Genomic DNA, 19,093 nt, shown 5'->3' with positions numbered 1-19,093 from the left:
TTTCGGACAAATACTAAAACACCGGTGGAGATAGACCAGCTACTCTCCATCGACATGGGTGAGAAAGAAACCCTCAGATCTTACAACAGTCGCTACTGGGAGACATTCAACCAGATTGGAGACTGCCCCACCAATCTAGCCATTGCGCAATATAAAAGAGGCCTACCAGTAGGGAACCGACTAAGGGATTCAATTACCATGACGCCACCCCTCACCATGGAAGCCCTGATGGAGAGAGTGCATCAGCACATCAGGGTAGAAGAAGATGGCGCACGTTCCAAAGCCAAAACAAGTGCGGCCACGGTACCAGAAAAGAAAACCTCAGCAAAGGTTAATACGGTGGACCGAAGTAACAAAAACGGACGTGGCAGACGAGATAACGGAGAAGACCCAGACAAAAGATGGCTAAGAATTCGCACTGCCATAACCACGGTGTTCAAAAAACCAATATATCGGATTCTGAGCGAAATCAAGGATGAGCCTTTTGTCAAGTGGCCAGCCAAGCTTGGGGAGGCTCAGAAGAATTACGACGACAGATCACGGTGCACCTTCCACAAAGAAAAGGGGCACCGAACTGAGAATTGCACGCCCCTAAGACAGCATTTAGAAGAATTGGTGGCAGCAGGCCACTTGGACGAATACATTGAAGGAGGAGCGCAACCGGCCCCCCAAGATCATGACCAACCCAACAGAATGCCAAACGACGCACCACCACAAGGCATTATCAATGTAATTCATGGAGTTTTTGAACCTGAGCGCGTATGCGAGCTTAGAGGTTCAATCAAGAAGGCTGAACACTTTAGGGAAGTATTAAGTTCCCAACCCGCCATCAAGAAGGGGAGGACAGAGGCAACAAACGTCATGTCCTTTTCGGATAAGGACTTGGAACGAATTTACTGCCCCCATAATGATGCCCTGGTTGTCACTCTCCGAGTCAAGGATTTTGACGTCAAGCGGATTCTGATTGACCAGGGTAGTTCATGTGAGATCATGTATTACGACACATTCAAACAACTAAAATTGCAAGACAAAGACTTGGCACCTGCAGTTTCTCCCCTGATTGGATTCAACTCCATGCCAGAGTGGCCTGTCGGCAAAATAATCCTTCCAGTCAGAGCTGGAAGTGTATCAAAACAGGTGGAGTTCTGGGTATTGAAGGTCCCCTCCACCTACAACATCATCCTAGGCAGAACATGGCTGCATGCCATGCGTTCGGTGGCGTCATCATACCATCAGGTAATGCGGTTCCCCAATGACGCCGGTATAATTGAAGAAGTCTATGGCGATCAGATCATGTCAAAGCAGTGCTTCGCCACAGCAAATGGAAGCCGAGCTGCCAAAGGATACGTTCATTCGGTGGAAGAACCAGAGAGTAATGAACTATTCGCTGACGTCGGCAAAGAAGCTAATCAAAAAGCGGTGGAAGACTTGGTGGAGGTAAAAATAGATGAGAAGAACCCGGATAAGTTCTTCCTGCTTGGCTCAGCATTGTCCAGCGCTGAGAGATTAGAGGTCATGGAATTCTTGACTTCCAATATCGAAGTGTTTGCCTGGACACCTTACGACATGCCAGGCATTGATCCAAACTTCATCAGTCACCAACTCAATGTCCACCCTTCCGCCAGACCAGTCATTCAACGCACGCGCAGATCGACACTCCACCACGCCGAAATAGTGGCAGAAGAGGTAGGCAACCTGCTGGAGGCAGGAGCGATAAGGGAAGTGCACTACCCAAAATGGATCTCCAACACCGTCGTAGTGCCAAAAAAGAATGGTAAATGGCGTGTCTGCGTCGACTACAAAACAGTCAACAAAGCGTGCCCAAAAGATAGCTTCCCTCTACCAAGGATAGATCAACTGGTGGACTTAACGGCAGGACATAACCGACTTAGCTTTTTGGATGCATACAGAGGCTACCACCAGATCGCCATGCATGAACCAGACCAGGAGGTCACATCCTTCACAACACCAAGGGGGTTATATTGCTACAAGGTCATGCCCTTTGGCCTAAAGAACGCAGGGGCGACATTCCAAAGGATGGTCACCAAGATGTTTGAACCATTGTTAGGCAGAACAATGGAGGCGTACATCGACGACATGGTGGTCAAAAGCAAGGATGAGAATGACCATCTGAAAGACTTAGGCGAGATGTTCCAGATCCTGAAGAAACACAAGCTACGCCTCAATGCGTCCAAATGCGCATTCGGAGTTGGATCTGGCAAATTCTTGGGCTTCCTGGTGACCAACCGAGGTATAGAAGCCGACCCCTCTCAGATCAAAGCGATCCAGGAGTTGGAGAGACCAAACTCAGTTAAAGAAGTGCAGCATCTTACTGGTATGGCGGCTGCACTCAACCGGTTCATAAGCAGATCATCGGACAGGCTACGACCGTTCTTCCAAGCTTTAAAGGCCAAGTTTGAGTGGGATGAAGAATGCGACCGAGCTTTGGAAAGCTTAAAGGAATACATGTCTTCCCCACCACTACTTGTTACTCCAGTACCTGGTGAAGAACTCTTTTTGTACCTAGCAGTCTTTCAACACGCAGTCAGCGCAGTGTTGGTTCGTGCAGAAGGAATACAACACTTGCCCATCTTTTATGTCAGCAAGACATTGTTGGGAGCCGAAACAAGGTACTTACCATTGGAGAAACTAGCATTAGCATTAATGATGGCATCCAGGAAATTGGCGCACTACTTTCATGCCCACACCATAGTCGTCCTTACGGCCTTTCCATTAAAAGCTCTGTTTGAAAGGGCGAACTTCAGTGGGCGAATTTTGAAATGGGCAGTAGAGTTGGGACAATTCGATATCAAGTTCCAACCAAAGACCGCAATAAAAGCTCAATCTTTGGCAGACTTCGTCGCAGAGTTTACTCCTGGAAGTCATCATATCTGTCCAGTCGACCTGACTAACTCAACCGAACTAGGGACGGGAGTTGACGCCGGAATAACGCAACCCCTAGTGAAAGGTAGTCCATCGACCGAACTAGAGACGGAAGTTGACGCCGGAATAGCGCAACCCCTAGTGGAAGGTAGTCCATCAAGCACAAAGGCAGACCACATTAAGAACGACAAGGAGGAGCCAAACAAAGGCTCACCAGCAGTTCAAACAGAGGACGAAGGGCAGACAGCCAATATGGACTTTGAAGAAAACACCATCCTTAACCCCACGGCATCGTCTGACCCTTCCACATGCTGGAAACTATTTGTTGGAGAGATGTGGAAGCTCTTTGTGGATGGAGCATCCAACCGACATGGTGCAGGGCTTGGCATAGTCCTCATCTCTCCAGACGGCCTGGTTATAGAGCAAGCAATCAACCTTGGCTTCCCAGCATCCAACAATGAAGCAGAGTATGAGGCGCTTATCGCAGGACTCAAGTCAGCACACTTCATGAAAGCAGCCGAACTAATGGTATACAGTGACTCTCTGCTGGTAGTAAACCAAATTTCGGGCGAATACGAAGCAAAGGACGACAGAATGGCCAAGTACCAAGAGTTAGTCAGAACAGAGATCAAGAAATTTGATGTGGTAAGGATAGAACAAATTGGCAGGGAGGAAAACAGCCGAGCGGACGAGCTAGCAGGCCTGGCCTCAATGGCAGATACATCGATCCCTCATCCAGTACTCATCGACTTCTTACCAAGACCAAGTATAGAAGACCCCGAAGCAGAAGAAGTATATTGCACTGAATTAGGCCCTTCATGGATGGATCCCATCATCCTGTTCCTAAAAGACGGCATCCTACCAGCAGAGAAAAAAGAAGCCAACAAAATAAGGGCAAAGTCGCAGCGATTTTGGCTATCTCTATCTTTGGCATTATACAAGAAGTCATTCTCTGGGCCTTACCTCAAGTGCGTTCATCCCAGCAAAGTAGAAGCCTTCCTATTCGAAATACATGAAGGGGTATGTGGAAGTCATCAAGGGGGAAGGTCGCTCGCCTACAGGGCTATTTCGCAAGGATATTGGTGGCCGTATATGCAAGCAGACTCAGAAAAATATGTGAAGAAGTGTGAAAAATGCCAGAAATTCGCACACCAAATACATCAACCAGCAAGAGAACTCCTACCTTTAACTAGCCCATGGCCTTTCGCAATGTGGGGCTTAGACATAGTAGGACCACTTCCAACAGCACCCGGAGGCAGAAAATTCTTTCTCGCAGCAACAGACTACTTCACAAAATGGGTGGAAGCAGAAGCACTGGCGTCAATCAAAGAGAAGGATGTGAAGAGGTTTGTTTGGCAGAATATTATCACTCGGTTTGGCATACCAAAAGCACTGATCTCAGACAATGGAACTCAGTTCGACGGCAGGATCTTTAGAAGCTTTTGTGAAGAGTACAAGATAGAGTTCTACAATTCCACACCGGCATATCCCCAAGCAAACGGGCAAGCAGAAGCATCAAATAAAGTCGTCTTGGATGGACTTAAGAAAAGGCTAGAGAAGGCAAAAGGCAAGTGGGCAGATGAACTTCCTCATGTTTTATGGGCCTACCGCACCACGCCTCGACGATCAACAGGAGAAACACCATTCTCCTTAGCATATGGAATGGAAGCGGTGATCCCACTAGAAGTTGGCCTCCCCACAATTCGAAGCGAAAATTTTGATCCAGACTTAAATGAAGAAGCCATAGCCTTAGAACTCAACCTTGCAGAAGAAAGAAGAGAAAAAGCGTTGGTCCACATCGCCGCATACCAACGAGAATTAATCAAAAAATACAGCAAAAAGGTTCATCCAAGACAATTCAAAATTGGCGATTGGGTATTACGCAAAGTAATGGGAAACACCTTGGTCCCAGGAGACGGCAAGTTAGGCCCAAATTGGGAAGGTCCTTATAAGGTGGTTGGGTTAGCCGGCAAAGGGGCATACCACCTAGAAGACAAGGATGGCAAGGCAATCCCTAGGCCATGGAATACGGCCAATCTCAAGTTATTTTACTTTTAGCTTTTCTTTTTCAAACATGTGTAATTTTTTCTTCCTTCAATAAAATGAGCAATTCTTTTTAGCACAAATTATTCTTTGTAAAAGTTAGCTTTAGAGACTAAGTTTTTTGCGAGCATTCTATTCTAAGTTAGCTGGAAAAACTAACTTCAAATAGTTGGCTGGAATAAACCAACACCTGTAACTCTTCAGCCGAAGTAAGTGCAAGGCTGAAGAGTGGTTGGCTGGAATAAACCAACACCCGTAACTCTTCAGCCGAAGTAAGTGTTAGGCTGAAGAGTGGTTGGCTGGAACAAACCAACTCTTGTTACTCTTCAGCCGAAGTAAGTGCAAGGCTGAAGAGTGGTTGACTGGAATAAACCAAACACCTGTAACTCTTCAGCCGAAGTAAGTGCAAGGCTGAAGAGTGGTTGGCTGGAATAAACCAACACCCGTAACTCTTCAGCCGAAGTAAGTGCAAGGCTGAAGAGTGGTTAGCAAACCAACTCTTGTTACTCTTCAGCCGAAGTAAGTGCAAGGCTGAAGAGTGGTTGGCTGGAATAAACCAACACCTGTTGCTCTTCAGCCGAAGTAAGTGTATGGCTGAAGAGTGGTTGGCTGAAACGAACCAACACTGTACTCCTCAGCCGAAGTAATTATATCGGCTAAGGAGTGGTTGGCTGGTAAGTATAGTTTAACCAACCAAAAACCGAAATAGCACTTGGAGTAATAGAAGACATTACAAACCCAAGCATACACACAATAACCGGAATAAGAGAAGTGAAATTTTTATTCAAACAGAAGTCATTACAAGGGGGCTTAGTTCGGTTACAAAGAAGAAAAAGTAAAAAACTAAGAGAAAAGTTCATCAATTTCAGCATCGAAAACCGCATCGGCATCTACTGGAAGACCGGTCTCTGGCGGCAGCACTCCTTCAGTCACAACGGTGGCATCGACCGGAGCCACAGTTTCATTCGGCTGTTCAATAGCCAGATCTTCCACTCTGGACTCCGGCCGATCTGTCTGATCCACGTTTTCAACTGGAGTACCCCCAGAAGCAGAATCTTCGTCAGTATCTGAACCTTCAAGGAATTGCTGCTGCATGGCATCCGCGTACCCCGCAAGGGACTTCGGTATAAAGTACTCTGGAGGGTTGAAGACCTCGGTCTGTTGATCATGACCGAGCTTCTCCACAGCCGCCCTCCAGCCGCACTTGAAGAAAAGCTCCTTGGCGGCATCGCATTGCTTGACGTAGGCCTCCTCGGCCTCCTTGAAACCTCGCTTGTACCCCCCCTTGTCGACCGCCTCCATATTCTTTTTCAGTTCGCTCATTTCGGCGTCCTTTCTCTTCTCTAGCTTCAACAACTCCCGCAAATACTTGTCCTTCATAACAATGGCAGCTTTCTGCTTCTCCGCTTCCGCCGAATTAACTAGATCGGCAAGACGGCCGTTCTCCGCTTCCAGCTCGGCCATTCTCTTTTCGGCTTGTTGTAGTTCGGCCGACCTTGCTTCGGCTTCCGCCATCGCCTGCCTTGTGGTTTTGCGGAGCTCTTGGACTTTCCGGTAAGTGACATTGTTCTTTTGCAAGGCCTGGCAAAGCAAAGATACCTTTAGAACCGAAGTAAGAGTTGGAAAAATTTAGACAGGAAAAAGCAGACAGCTACTTACCAAGACCATGGACTTGGAAACAGACCGAATTGATTTCATTTCGGTATTCAGTTGCTTCAAGTGGTGCTCCATGTCCTTAGGGAGGCACACACTTTTGGCCAGGTTAAAGGCCAGTTGGTGGTCTTTTTCACCCACGACCGAATCAGTGACTTTGATGTTTCGGTCATTGAAGATCAAAGGCGGAGCCCACTTCGGAGATCGGGCTCGGTCAGTTTGTTCAGGTTGGGAGGCAGGTTGAGGACTTTGGGGGACGGTTTCGACTTCGTCAACAAGTTGTTGTTCGGCTGACGTAGATCGGGCGCGTTTTGAAGGGCGAGACGAAGAGGGCCGTTGTGAAGGAAGGGCCACGACGGCAGGCTGCACCTCAGTAGTTGGTGTTACTTCGGCTCTAGTTGTTGAAGTTAGAAGGGCCCTGACTCTGCTCTTCTTTGCCATTTCTTCCTCAGCGGTTAATGGAACAAGTCTTATCTCGGGCAAAGTGGGGTCCGGCTCCGGTGCTTCCTCGAGAAGAAAATCGGTTACTTTTGCCTTCCGTCGACCGCTGTAACGGTAGGTCGGTTCGAAATTTAGAAGCTTGGCCCAATCTCTTTCTTTAACCCGAAATGCGGCTCGCAAAACGCCGAGGTTAGGATAGCTATACAAGGAGTGGAGATGGGCGAAATCTGCAAAAAAAAAAAAGACAAGTGTTAGTTCGGCTAGCAGATTAAGCAACCGAGATAACATACAAAGCAGAAGACCAAAGTAAAATTACCAGGCTCTCCCATTTTCCAATTTATAGGTCGGCCAGGAATTTGAGCTTGAAAATCCTCAAAGTTCCCAGAGACCCAAAAGAAATCATCATCATTGAGATCTTTGTCCGGAGTATGCTTAATTATCTTCTCTCGGCGGCGGCGAATTCTAAGGTAATATACCCACCCAGCATTCTTTGAACCGATGGAATACTGATGGAATATTTCGGCCAGACCAAGATTCAGTCCGGTTTGGTGGTTTAATGCGGCTATCCCCATTATAATACGATATGTGTTGGTGGATAGTTGGGTGGGACATAGCCTAGTCTGCCTAAGGAATTCGCAGATTAGCGGTTGGACAGGAAACCGTAGTCCGGTTTCAATTATTGATTGAAGGGTGAAAGGGACGAAGCCTTCATTGTCCCAGGGAGTAGCATCTTTCTTGGCCAACTCCAGTTGAACATCATCAGGAATCTGGTAGTCCTGCCTGAATTCGGCCATGCCACCAGGGGTTTCGACTAAATATCTATACTTACCCATTTGTTGTATAAATTACGGATAAGTTATTTCGGTACAAAAATTTGGCTCAGTAAGCTCGGTTGAGCACACGCAGGAGGGCCTGGGCAACCTAAGTCTGCAAAGTAGAAAGCAAGGGGGTTAAGCACAGATCGTTGGACCGCGCTACAAAATTATAAGCAAGATATACAAATCCTACTTCGGCTTAGTTGGCTGGTTCTACCTTGGCTCATCAGAAGGTTTCTTAGCTCGATTTTTGAGCAGTTTAGACCGGTTTAACGTCTAGGGGCAGCTTTCCTGAGTTCGGTCTAAGAAACTAAGAAAGCTGGTTTAGTCCCAAGGCCTAAAACGGTTACAGTATAATTACTTCGGTTGAGCTCTCAGGGGCGGCTTTCTGAGTTCGGTTTGAGAACTAAGAAAGCCGGCTTGGCCCCAAAATCTTAGCTCGGTTATAGACCGAAGTACCGAGTTCGGTATGAGCAAGCTTGTTCGGTGATCTTATCTTGGCTAGAGTGGGTCAGAAGAAACTACTGATATTCCTACAAGTTCTAGTTCGGTTATGTTCAGAATCTATCCACATACATAACACAAACAGTTTTCTAGTCCGGTTGCTAGGTGATTTTGGATCTAAGATTCCTACAAAATAGTTCATACACATACAAGTTCTACTGGTTTCTTCATAGAAAGTACAAAAGCAGAGCAGATAAATGGAAGAAATGTTTCGCAAAAGCATACGAAAACTAGATATACAGTTGCACAAAACGAATGTAAAAGCAAAAACATGAAGGGAAAATGGATTTGCTTACCAGAATTAAATAAGGAAGGACTGAAGATGAAGACTGTCGCAGTAAAGAAAGAGCACGAGCAGCAAGAACACAGAGAGAGAAGATGGAGAAATGGCAAAAGTGAGGGGACCCTAGCCTCAGGGATTGATTTTGTTAGAAAGCCCAAAATTTGGGCGGGACTGTTCGAATTTCACGAAGTACGAAAGACGGCGTGACAGCCGTCCTTAGCCAACCAAAACATGCCACGTGTCATAAGAATGGGAAGCGTTACAGACATTATGATTGAAGAGACGTTTTTGACCGGACAAAACATGGCCAGGAGTAAAATTAGCTCGGCTTAAAACTCGAGAGTTTTTAGCTCGGCTGGAGAGGCTAAAGTATTTTTTAGCTCGGCTGGAAAAGCTTAAAACGACACTAGCTCGGCCAGTGGACTGGTAATCCCAATCATGCTATGCAGATGGAATTAAGGGGCAATTGAGAGGGTAATTTTTGGGAAAAATTGGGCCGAGCTGCAAGTTGGGCTTTGAGGCCCAAAAACGCGAAGGACTAAGTAAGAAGGCCGTAAAGGATACTCCGGCCCAGAGAGCAATGTTACTCCGGCTGGGAGAAGTAAATGTTACTTCGGCTCATGGATGTAAAGCTACTCCGGCCTTGGGAAGACAAAGTTACTTCGGCCCAAGAAAGAGTAAAACTACTCCGGTCTGGAGGCAACTCACAGTTAGGCCGATCTCAGAGTTAGTCCGGTCGTGACTTACAATGGTTAGGTCGGTCAGAACTTGTTACTTGGAAGTCTGATCTAAGCGCATCAAGGTTGAACAGGGCAGCCGAAGTAAAGATTTGGAGGAGAGGACCGAGCTAAGGATAGTTCGGCCTTCTGTGACTCGATATAGCCAAGTTTACTTCGGTCGAAAGGAAGTTCGGCCGTAAAGAAAACCATCCCACTTGGTTTGAGCAGTGGGGGAGGGTGTAAAAGGATAAGCATTATCCTTAAGAGATTGAATCCTAGGAGGACTCTGTATGGAGAAATACAAGTCCTACTAGGATTGTGCCATATGAAACTTATAAAAGCTCACAAGCATCACCTTGGAGGAGGTAATTGAACACAATCTTTTTGAGAACTTAGAGCTTTGTCTATTTGTCAAGTTTTCTGACTTAGGCATCGGAGAGGTTTCCGGCACACACCCGCCGGCTAGCTCACGTTTGTGTTTTCAGGTGACAAAGCGACGTCGTACGGAGGAGCGTGGACTTGGTCAACAGGATTATACGAGGAGAATTATTTCCTCCCCGTACAGTATGTAATATAAAAGAAAATAATAACATCATCTCCATTAGATAGATTGTAATTATTGAGGAGAATCCATTCTTGTCCTAGTTTTTCCTAGTTGTAGCAATTTTAAATAGGTTACTATGTACACATATTTTTACATTTGACCTATGTAATCCATGACAATTGTATTTGGTTTGGAAGAGAACTTAATTTGGTACAATGTATTGTAAATTAAAAATAGATAATAAGAAAACAAAGGTTAAAAATATTCATATACTAGTTTCTCAATAATTGTTTTTTTAAGAATTTATTTAAGTTATTTTTGTATTAAAAAAAAAACAATTGTATGTTAGAATTGTACCAAATATTTTAACTCAATTTTTAAAATTTAAAAAATATTATAAATAATTTTCAATAAACTGCACCAAGAAGAACCGAGTAAATTGCTTATGTTTTGTACCAATTAATGTTCAATCTTTTACAGAATCTGTCAACAAAATCACAATTTTACCCATATTAATTAAATAATTAAACAATGCTTTGATATTCCAACTGGCGGAGGTGAATTTGACGGATTTGGGGTGCCTGCTGTGCACCCACGTACAGCAGGCACAGCTGTGAACCAAATCGACAACGTATCCTCTGATTTGGAATTTTGGAGTTGTTACTTGCAACCAAAACAGCTGCGTTTCTTTATGAACCCTCCACAAGGCCAAAAGTTATATATAGAGGATTTGATAAGACGGTTTAGTTATTATTATGAGCTGGTTTGGGAAGTTGGAGTTTTTTTTTTAAATATTCTTAAAAAGAAAAAATTATTTAGGGAATTTATTCACTTTTTAAATTATTTGGATAATTAATTTATTTCTTGAAATCGTATTTTAAAAATATAATTTTGAAATTGAAATTACATTTTTAACATGTAATTTTCTTTTGAAATCACAGATTGAAAATGTAATTTATGATGACATGGTGAAATTATATATTCAACATGCGATTTTCAATTGAAATCGCATTTTCAATTTCAAGATGAAATTGCATGTTGACAATGTAATTTCAATTTTAAAATCGCATTTTCAAAATATAATTTCAAAAACAGGTTAGTTTCTCGAATAGTTTGAAAAATTGGTCAATTTTCTAAATAGTTTTTTTTTTTAGAATATTAAAAAAAAAACTCTGGGAAGTTGAGGTTTGGGATTTTTTTAGCTAAAATAGTCATAAAAAATAAAATAGATTTTTTAATTTAACAAGATAAAATATCACATTTAATTCATAATCATTACATTCTTTCTCTCATAAAAAGTCAAAAAGTTCTTCCCAAACGAGACTTTTTAGTCTCAGGTTAAAATAGTCAAAAAGTTAAAAAACCAAAAAGCCAACCCACTTCCCAAACCAACCTATACTAGGGGTCTGGCTTCCCTGCTTTGCATTAGGTTATTCTGAATAAGTTTTTTTTATAAATAAGGATTAATTACACTAATAGTCCCCATAGTTTGGGACTTGTGTCGCTTTGGTCCCTAACTTTTCAATTGTGACACATTTGACCCTAAATTTTGAATTTTGTTCCAAATAAGGACAATTGAAAATATCATTAGATTTTTCAAGAGTAAAATCATCAAATTGATAAAATATAAACTAATTTGACAAAAGTAAATGTCAAAAAAATATTTTTAATTTTTTTAAAATTATTTTTATCCACCAATGATAAAATTATGTAAAATTAATAAAAATTACATGATTATTTTTTTTAAATTAATTTTACATGATCATCATCCAAATATATAATAAAAATTAATTTGGTAAAAAAAAATAAATGTCTAAAAGATTTATCAATTTTACATAATTTTATTTTTAGTAGGTAGAAATAATTTTTTAAAATTCAAAAATATTTGTTTGACATTTATTTTTGTCAAATTAGTTTATATTTTATCAAATTGACAATTTTACCCTTGAAAAATCTAATTATATATTCAATTGCCCTTATTTGGAACAAGATTCAAAATTCAAGGTCAAATGTGTCACAATTGAAAAGTCAGGGACCAAAGTGACACAAGTCTCAAACTATAGGAACTATTTGTGTAATTTGCCCTATAAATAATCTTGCAAAAGTTTGAATGAATGAATGAGTAACAAATCCCAAAATCTATTAATTGGATAATTTAGGCCTCGTTTGGTAAGTAATAATTTTTGTTTACAAGTCAAAAATTTATTAAAAAAAATCAAAAAGCCTATAACTTATACTAAAAAGTCAAAAATTCAATTTTCTCTCTACTTTTTGTAAAAAACTAAAAAGTCATTCTAAACATGCAAGTTTTTTTTACTTCATATTTTGGTCAAAAAGTTACTGAAATAGCATGTTCCCAAACGAGGCCTTAATCTTAAATCATTGCAAAATTATTGCGTCAAAAATTGAATTGCGAATGTGTTGTTCGGACTCGTATGACTTATTACAAGTTTTTTTTAATCAACTGAATCGTTTATTTTGTATTGTTGAGTTAGAACACAACGACTATATGAAAGCGAATTTTTATTTAGATACAGAGATACCATTAAGTATAGAAAGAGACTCCAAATCGCATGTTGAATATGCAATTTCACCATGTCATCATAAATTACATTTTCAATCTGTGATTTCAAAAGAAAATTACATGTTAAAAATGTAATTTCAATTTCAAAATTACATTTTTAAAATACGATTTCAAAAAATAAATTAATTATCCAAATAATTTAAAAAGTGGATAAATTCCCTAAATAATTTTTTCTTTTCAAGAATATTTTAAAAAAAAACTCCAACTTCCCAAACCAGCTCATAATAATAACTAAACCGTCTTATCAAATCTTCTATATATAACTTTTGGCCTTGTGGAGGGTTCATAAAGAAACGCAGCTGTTTTGGTTGCAAGTAACAACTCCAAAATTCCAAATCAGAGGATACGTTGTCGTTTTGGTTCACAGCTGTGCCTGCTGTGCGTGGGTGCACAGCAGGCACCCCAAATCCGAATTTGACGGGGAAGGCCTTCTTTGGCAATCATTAAAGAATGCTTTCATAAAATAAAAAAATTTAATTATCATTATTATTTTTTATCACTTATAAATTATAAGTATCAGCTAAATGTACAAGACGTTACTCTAGAGTTTGTCTCTTTACCGTTTCACTATCTGTATAAATTATTAAATAATAGTTGAAATACGAAACTCAACAGACTGAGATTTTATAGGTATGGGTATAACAATGGCTTGGCCCAGCCCGCCGTTGGGCCTAGCAGGCCCTGCCAAAAATCGGGCCTGGTCAAGCTAGCCCACTTGCTTAAAATCTCAGCCCAGATCCAAGCCCAGGTCCAAAGGGTACTTGGGCCTCAGGCGGATTGGCAGGCGGATTGGCGGGCAGGGCCACCAAGCCTAGGCCGAGCCTGACCATTTATTTATTTATTGTCACGCTCCAAATTGTATCACCTAGATATATTATCAAAACCTTTAATTTAAGTTCAGTTATATACATTCATTGGTAATAATTACATTGGAGTAAATAGAAGGTGCCCAAGGTTGACATTGAAACATTTTAAAACAAATAATTACATGAGTAGACACTCGTCAATCCCAAATTACAACATATTTTTATTTACATATTATATACCAATTACACAAAAGAAAATGGACTTCTAAATCTTCAACTGGTGTTTCCGACTCTGTTTCTTGAAAATGATGAAAACAACGTGGGATGAACAAATATGTCCGGTAGGAATCTACAATGATTCTCAACAATAAGATCGATAAATATATGTGATCATGAATGTTAAAGAATGATACATAAATAAATAATGTGCCTTTATACACAAAATAAAATATACATAGATAATACATTCCTAATGAAAATCCACTAACTTTTCAAAGAAAACTCCTTTTATCTTCTTACCATTCTTGTATAATTTCAAATAATTTTTTTTTTTTAACATTACCTAAAGATCTTAGGTTTATGAACCATGCACTGCCAATGATCACACATCCTACCTTTTAGCTCACAACTAGCCATTGTTCCACCATAATCTGTCTAACTTCAATATATACATATATCTACATTTATTTTAACACATATTAAATAACTAATCCATATAAAACAATTCAATTCATTTCCATTGTTTCAAACTTATACAGTTCAATTCTCCATTTCCAATTATCATACACACATACCAATCCCATTATAATTAATCATCTCGCACAAGTTTACAATCAACAACCAACTCCATTACCAAGCCATGCCAACAATTCTCGCAAGACCGCTCAAGCGATAATTCCATTGCTCGAGCGATGAGAAAGAAAAAGAAATTTTCTTGAGTGCTACATTTATTATTTTTTTCACCAAAATTATATATATATTTTCCACTAAAATAGCTTGAAAATGACATTAAGTCTGTTGGGCTTTAAAGTGGACCGGTAGGCCAGGCTTCCAGCTAGGCCAGGCCCCAAAACATACAACCCAGACCCAGGCACAAGGCTGGCCTTGAGCTCAGGCTTGGCCGGTTCGCTCCAAGCCACGAGCAGGCTTTAAATAGGCCACGGGCTGGTGAGCCGATTTTGCACCCCTACTTATAAGTTGTTCAGGGCTAAAGTTCCCAACCCCATTTTGTTCTCCTTGAGTTAGGTAAGATTAGATTAAATGATGTAAATTGAAATTTGTAGTAAAAGAAATTTAAAAAAAAAAAAAAAACGTACACTGTAGCTTGACTTTTTGTGCTCCTTTCGAATACGACTAGTCCTACAGTTCGGACTCCCGTGGTTCTGAATTTGATCTCACAAGTGCAATGTGAAATAGATAAACATAAAAGAGTCCAAATCCGACAAATCTTTTGGAAAATCGATTTTGAATCAAAATGTCAAAAATGGACTACTTTGCAAGATACAAAGTTACCACCTATATATTTTTGGAAAATTTAGGAAACCCAAGACTCGTGCCAAAGGCCACCTATCCATCATCATCAAAGTTGTCTCGGCTTGGGAACTTAGGTACGAGAGGGAAAGGTCATGAATTGGGCACCCCTGCTTGCCCGATCAAAGATTAGCCTCTACTAATCATGATGCGAATCTTATTTACATTATATGCTCTTATTCCGATTATAACATTACTATGTGTTGAACACAAGTATAGACTAATTTGCAAAACTTGAAACATTTGATTTCAAGTTTGTTTTTAAAAATTGTTTCGAATATGTACCACTTGAAAAAGTGATCTCAAATGTACATCAATCAAATTATTCCAATTCAACCACAGGCATTCAAATAGATATATCACTTAAGCACTTAACCTCATGGTATTCATGCTTGACATGAAAACAATCACATGTATGCAATATGCTAAAGCAATAAATGCTTACCCCAATTCTCGAGGCGAGCCAAAAGAGAAACTAGTTAGAAAGATGCATGGTCCTAACTAATGCAAAATGCCTAATGCAACACATGCAAAAATGCACTTAATAGGCTTGGCTACTAATTATGACATGTAAATCAATTTGAAAGCATCCGTTTTAAACACGTATTCAACGAAGTAATACACGACAATGCTTGTTAGACTGATAAACCGAGCCTCAATTCATGCAAGACAAATGGATGCAAACATGGGAAATGCTAAAAGAAACATGATGTTCTAAACTACCTATTATAAGCAAGTAAATAAAAAGGAAAAAGACGTGGGGTTAGAAGACATACATATTATTACATATTTGCCCTCACAAGAGGGTCCAAATAAATGGACTAACTAAGCTAATTAACTAGCTATTACAAATCAAATGAAATAAATTAACTATACTAGCTAATTATTACAATACCACGAATTAACTAACTACTTTAGCTAATTAATTACTACACAAAATTTAAGCTATTCTACTTAATTAATTACAAATTTGAACTTAAACTAATTAATTGACTACAAAACATCATTAATCAACTTAATTAATTAATTGCTACAAGCATAATTTAACGAGTCCCGAGAGACGAGGGATGACTTATACATGCACGCGGATTTTCCACCCGAAGATGCGTTTGTTTTGCTATCAATAGGGTTGTTTTGAAGCCATAAACTTGCACTGTTTTACCTCAACCTCTGCTCTATTCTGTAAAAAATGAGGGTACTACTTGGTGGACAAAAGTGGCCGGTAGGCCAGAAGTGATGGTCGGCCAGCCACTAATAGTGGCCTACAGCTCACTAATGTTGGGTTTCTGCTGCAATAGATAACAAACAGAGCATTCTCAAGAGATGTCTGTCCACCCTGCCTCTCCTTATCATCAAACAGGTCAAAGGAGGGGTAGGCTCGATTCGCAAGCTATTAATTGGCGCAATTTCATTGCGTGATGACTTATGAATCAAGGGATACAATTTCAATAAATGGTAAGGAAAGACCAACAAAACCTCCTCCCTATCATGGATTGATCAAGGGAATGGGTTGACATTGACTCTTGAACCGTTTTCATCACTAACAAGTATGAAACGACTCAAGACTCAATAGGTTCAATTAACGTCCGATTGAACCCCAAACTTGATTTTATTATCTTGTTTCATTTTAGTCCAAGTTTTATTACTTCATTTTAATTACCTTCCATTCATTAGTCAATTAAGTCCAATAATAAGCTTTAAGTCCATTATTAGAGAGAAGTGTCAAACCAAATGTTGTTTTAGACATGAAAGGGAGATCATGTCGTTGGTAATGAACCCCCAAAGGGATTAAACCATTAAACACAATATCACCCTTCAAGCTTAAACAACGCTCCTTTTGAAGCAACTCTCAAACCAAAGAGAAAAAATTAAGAAAGGAAGGAGATTGCAGAGATGTTTAGAGGTGAATAAAAGTAGGGAAATCAAGAAATAAATGTTATCAACTCAAATAGGTTAGTGACTAAGGCCTAAACCACCAAGCCTATGAGGACTATTACACTACAAGCATACTATACAAAGTATGAATGAAGCTAACTCATAAAAACAATACTAACACAGTAAAAAAAAAGTGCTAGAATGAAGACAAAAACAGCTACAACACCAAGCTAAAATATTGAGGGATTAAAACTAGCGCACAAGCACGAGAAGGGGAGGCTAACCCCTCTATTTTTGGGACTCAAAATCACATTTTTATCTCTAAAAACCTCTAAAAATCAGTGGTAAAAAGCTCAAAAAATGTTGATGAAGAGATGGGAAACACAAGTGTAAAGGCTTAGGCGACAAGGTTCAAAGAATGGTGATTAACCCCTTTACCTTTAATAGCCTTAAACTACAAGCTTCAGCCCATAAAAAAAAGTTGAAAAATAGTCTAAAAACAGTAAGAAAAGATAAGGAAAAAGTAGTGAAGAGATGCTCAAAATTATACCTCTTGAAGCAAGGTAACTCTTTTGTTAATAAATCTACAAGTTCTCACTCTCAAGGGCTGAGATTTGAGCTCAAGAACCTCAGCAAGAAGAGCTAAATTTTTGGTTTAAGAAGTGTAGAGCAAGAGTGTGCAGGTTGCAAGATAAAGAGAGAGAGAGAGAGAAAGAGAGAGAGAGAGAGAGTGCTATGCAAGTTTTGGAGTTTTTTCTCACCTAGAAAAACATGTGTCTAGGTCAAAAATATATGTATATAGACAGCTGGTATCATGCATGAACCTATGGGAGACAGTTGGCACAAATATCTACAAAAATTGTTTTTTGACACAAGTGGCCGATAGGCCACTAAAAGTGGGCGGCCAGACAAAAATATGTTTTTAAGCCCGACTTCAAACGGGCATATTTCCCTCATCCGGACTTGGTTTTAGGTCATTCTTGAGTCTAAATTAAAGCCCCAAAAGTGTACTTTCCAATGGTGGTGGCCTCCCATCTAAATTCTAAGTATGCAAAGATATATGCCTATTTTAGTGAAGGCTACTCATTTTTGTCCTAACAGATTGGTGCCCAACCTTTCTCCCAACTAGTTTTCTTCCCTCCCCTCCTATTTCCTTTAACTCCAAACCTATAAATAAGATGTTTTAAATATTTTCCAAAGAGTTCACCTCCCTTCATTTATTTCCACTTTGTCCTTGCTCGGTTTATCGAAAAGTGCAATATTTTAAACTAAATGCGAGCCTCGGAACATTGTAAAAACATTTGGAAAAATATTTTGAAAAAGAGGGTTTTAAAGTCTAAAATAGTTTTGGTAAAAAATGGGGTGTAAGGTTGGGATTAGAAGCTTTTCTTCTTGAGGAAGTTGAACGTTTGTACAACGTATCTTTCATCATTGAGTGATCGACCTAAGGCGCTCAAGTCTTAAGGGCGGTCAAAAATGGGGTGTCTACATACACTAACAAAGTTCTATATTAATTTTTAAAGTTTCCCATTGCCTCATCAAACCTTGAATTAAACACAAAAAATTACAGAGGCAATTGGTCACCCTTAGGTTATGTTTGGGTCAAAATTTTTTATAAGCATTTGGAAATGAAAATGAAAAGGCAAGGAAAATGAAGAAAAAAAATTAGGGTGAAGCACTAATAAATCCCAAAGTATGATCATGTGAACTGTTTAGTCCTTCCTTTTTTTCTTATAAACCCAAAGGTCTCATTAAAGTGAAAGTCACACAAAAGGGTAGTCACTTATGTGTTTGGGTTTAATTTTTTAGGTATAAAAGTGGGTTTCTCAAAATGTAAAATTACACATTTGGGCAATCTGCACTATAGAGGTTTTAGATTTTTCCTCATTCTAAAATAAATCCTACATAATGAACAAAAACATAACGCTCCAATGTAACGCTCCAACAACGCAACACTCCAATGTAACACACTAAAAAATTCATTGGTGTACTTTTCCCAAATGTAACAACATAACACTCTAAAAAAACTCCAAGTGTACTTTTCTAAAAAATGACACTTTAATCAATGTAATCTCAAACATAACATTCCAATGTAACATACTTCAATGTGACACACACAGAAATACTAAAAAACTCTTTAATATACTTTTTCCAAACGTAACACTCACAGTTTGAAATTACACATTTGCATATAACGATCTATAATTTTTCCCTCCGCTCGAGCGGGTTGGCTTTGTTGGTCTGCTCGCTCGAGCGTAAGATTAGACGCTCGAGCGGTCTGCCTGGTTGAGTCTGAATTTCTGGGACTAGTGCGATTGCTCTTGACATTTTTATTATTATGTTTGGAGCCTCCTTGTTTTATTTTGGGACATTGGTCGAAGTGGTAACATGATGGTAAAGTAAGATTGGACCA

General features: G+C 39.9%; 1 protein-coding gene across 1 annotated transcript; it reads right to left on the bottom strand.

The window, feature by feature from the left end:
* Positions 1-5,478: 5,478 nt before the first annotated feature.
* Positions 5,479-7,208, bottom strand: LOC145790770 (uncharacterized). The gene is made up of 2 exons (XM_082869444.1): positions 6,586-7,208; positions 5,479-6,507 (listed from the first exon to the last, which is right to left on the bottom strand). Exons 1-2 carry the CDS (start codon positions 7,018-7,020, stop codon positions 5,770-5,772), a joined length of 1,173 nt encoding a protein of 390 aa, XP_082725570.1. The 5' UTR covers positions 7,021-7,208; the 3' UTR covers positions 5,479-5,769.
* Positions 7,209-19,093: the final 11,885 nt, after the last annotated feature.

This window comes from Camellia sinensis, chromosome 5 (assembly GCF_055761805.1).
Source record: "Camellia sinensis isolate YWXY chromosome 5, ASM5576180v1, whole genome shotgun sequence".
Classification (NCBI taxonomy): domain Eukaryota; kingdom Viridiplantae; phylum Streptophyta; class Magnoliopsida; order Ericales; family Theaceae; genus Camellia; species Camellia sinensis.
This window is presented reverse-complemented; position numbering and strand designations above follow the sequence as displayed.

Bases quoted from the DNA above. Each gene is read 5' to 3' on its own strand.
- LOC145790770 (XM_082869444.1), bottom strand. From the start codon at position 7,020: ATGGCAAAGAAGAGCAGAGTCAGGGCCCTTCTAACTTCAACAACTAGA. The intron at 6,508-6,585 runs GTAAGTAGCTGT...TTGCTTTGCCAG, and splicing joins TTTCCAAGTCCATGGTCTTG to GCCTTGCAAAAGAACAATGT.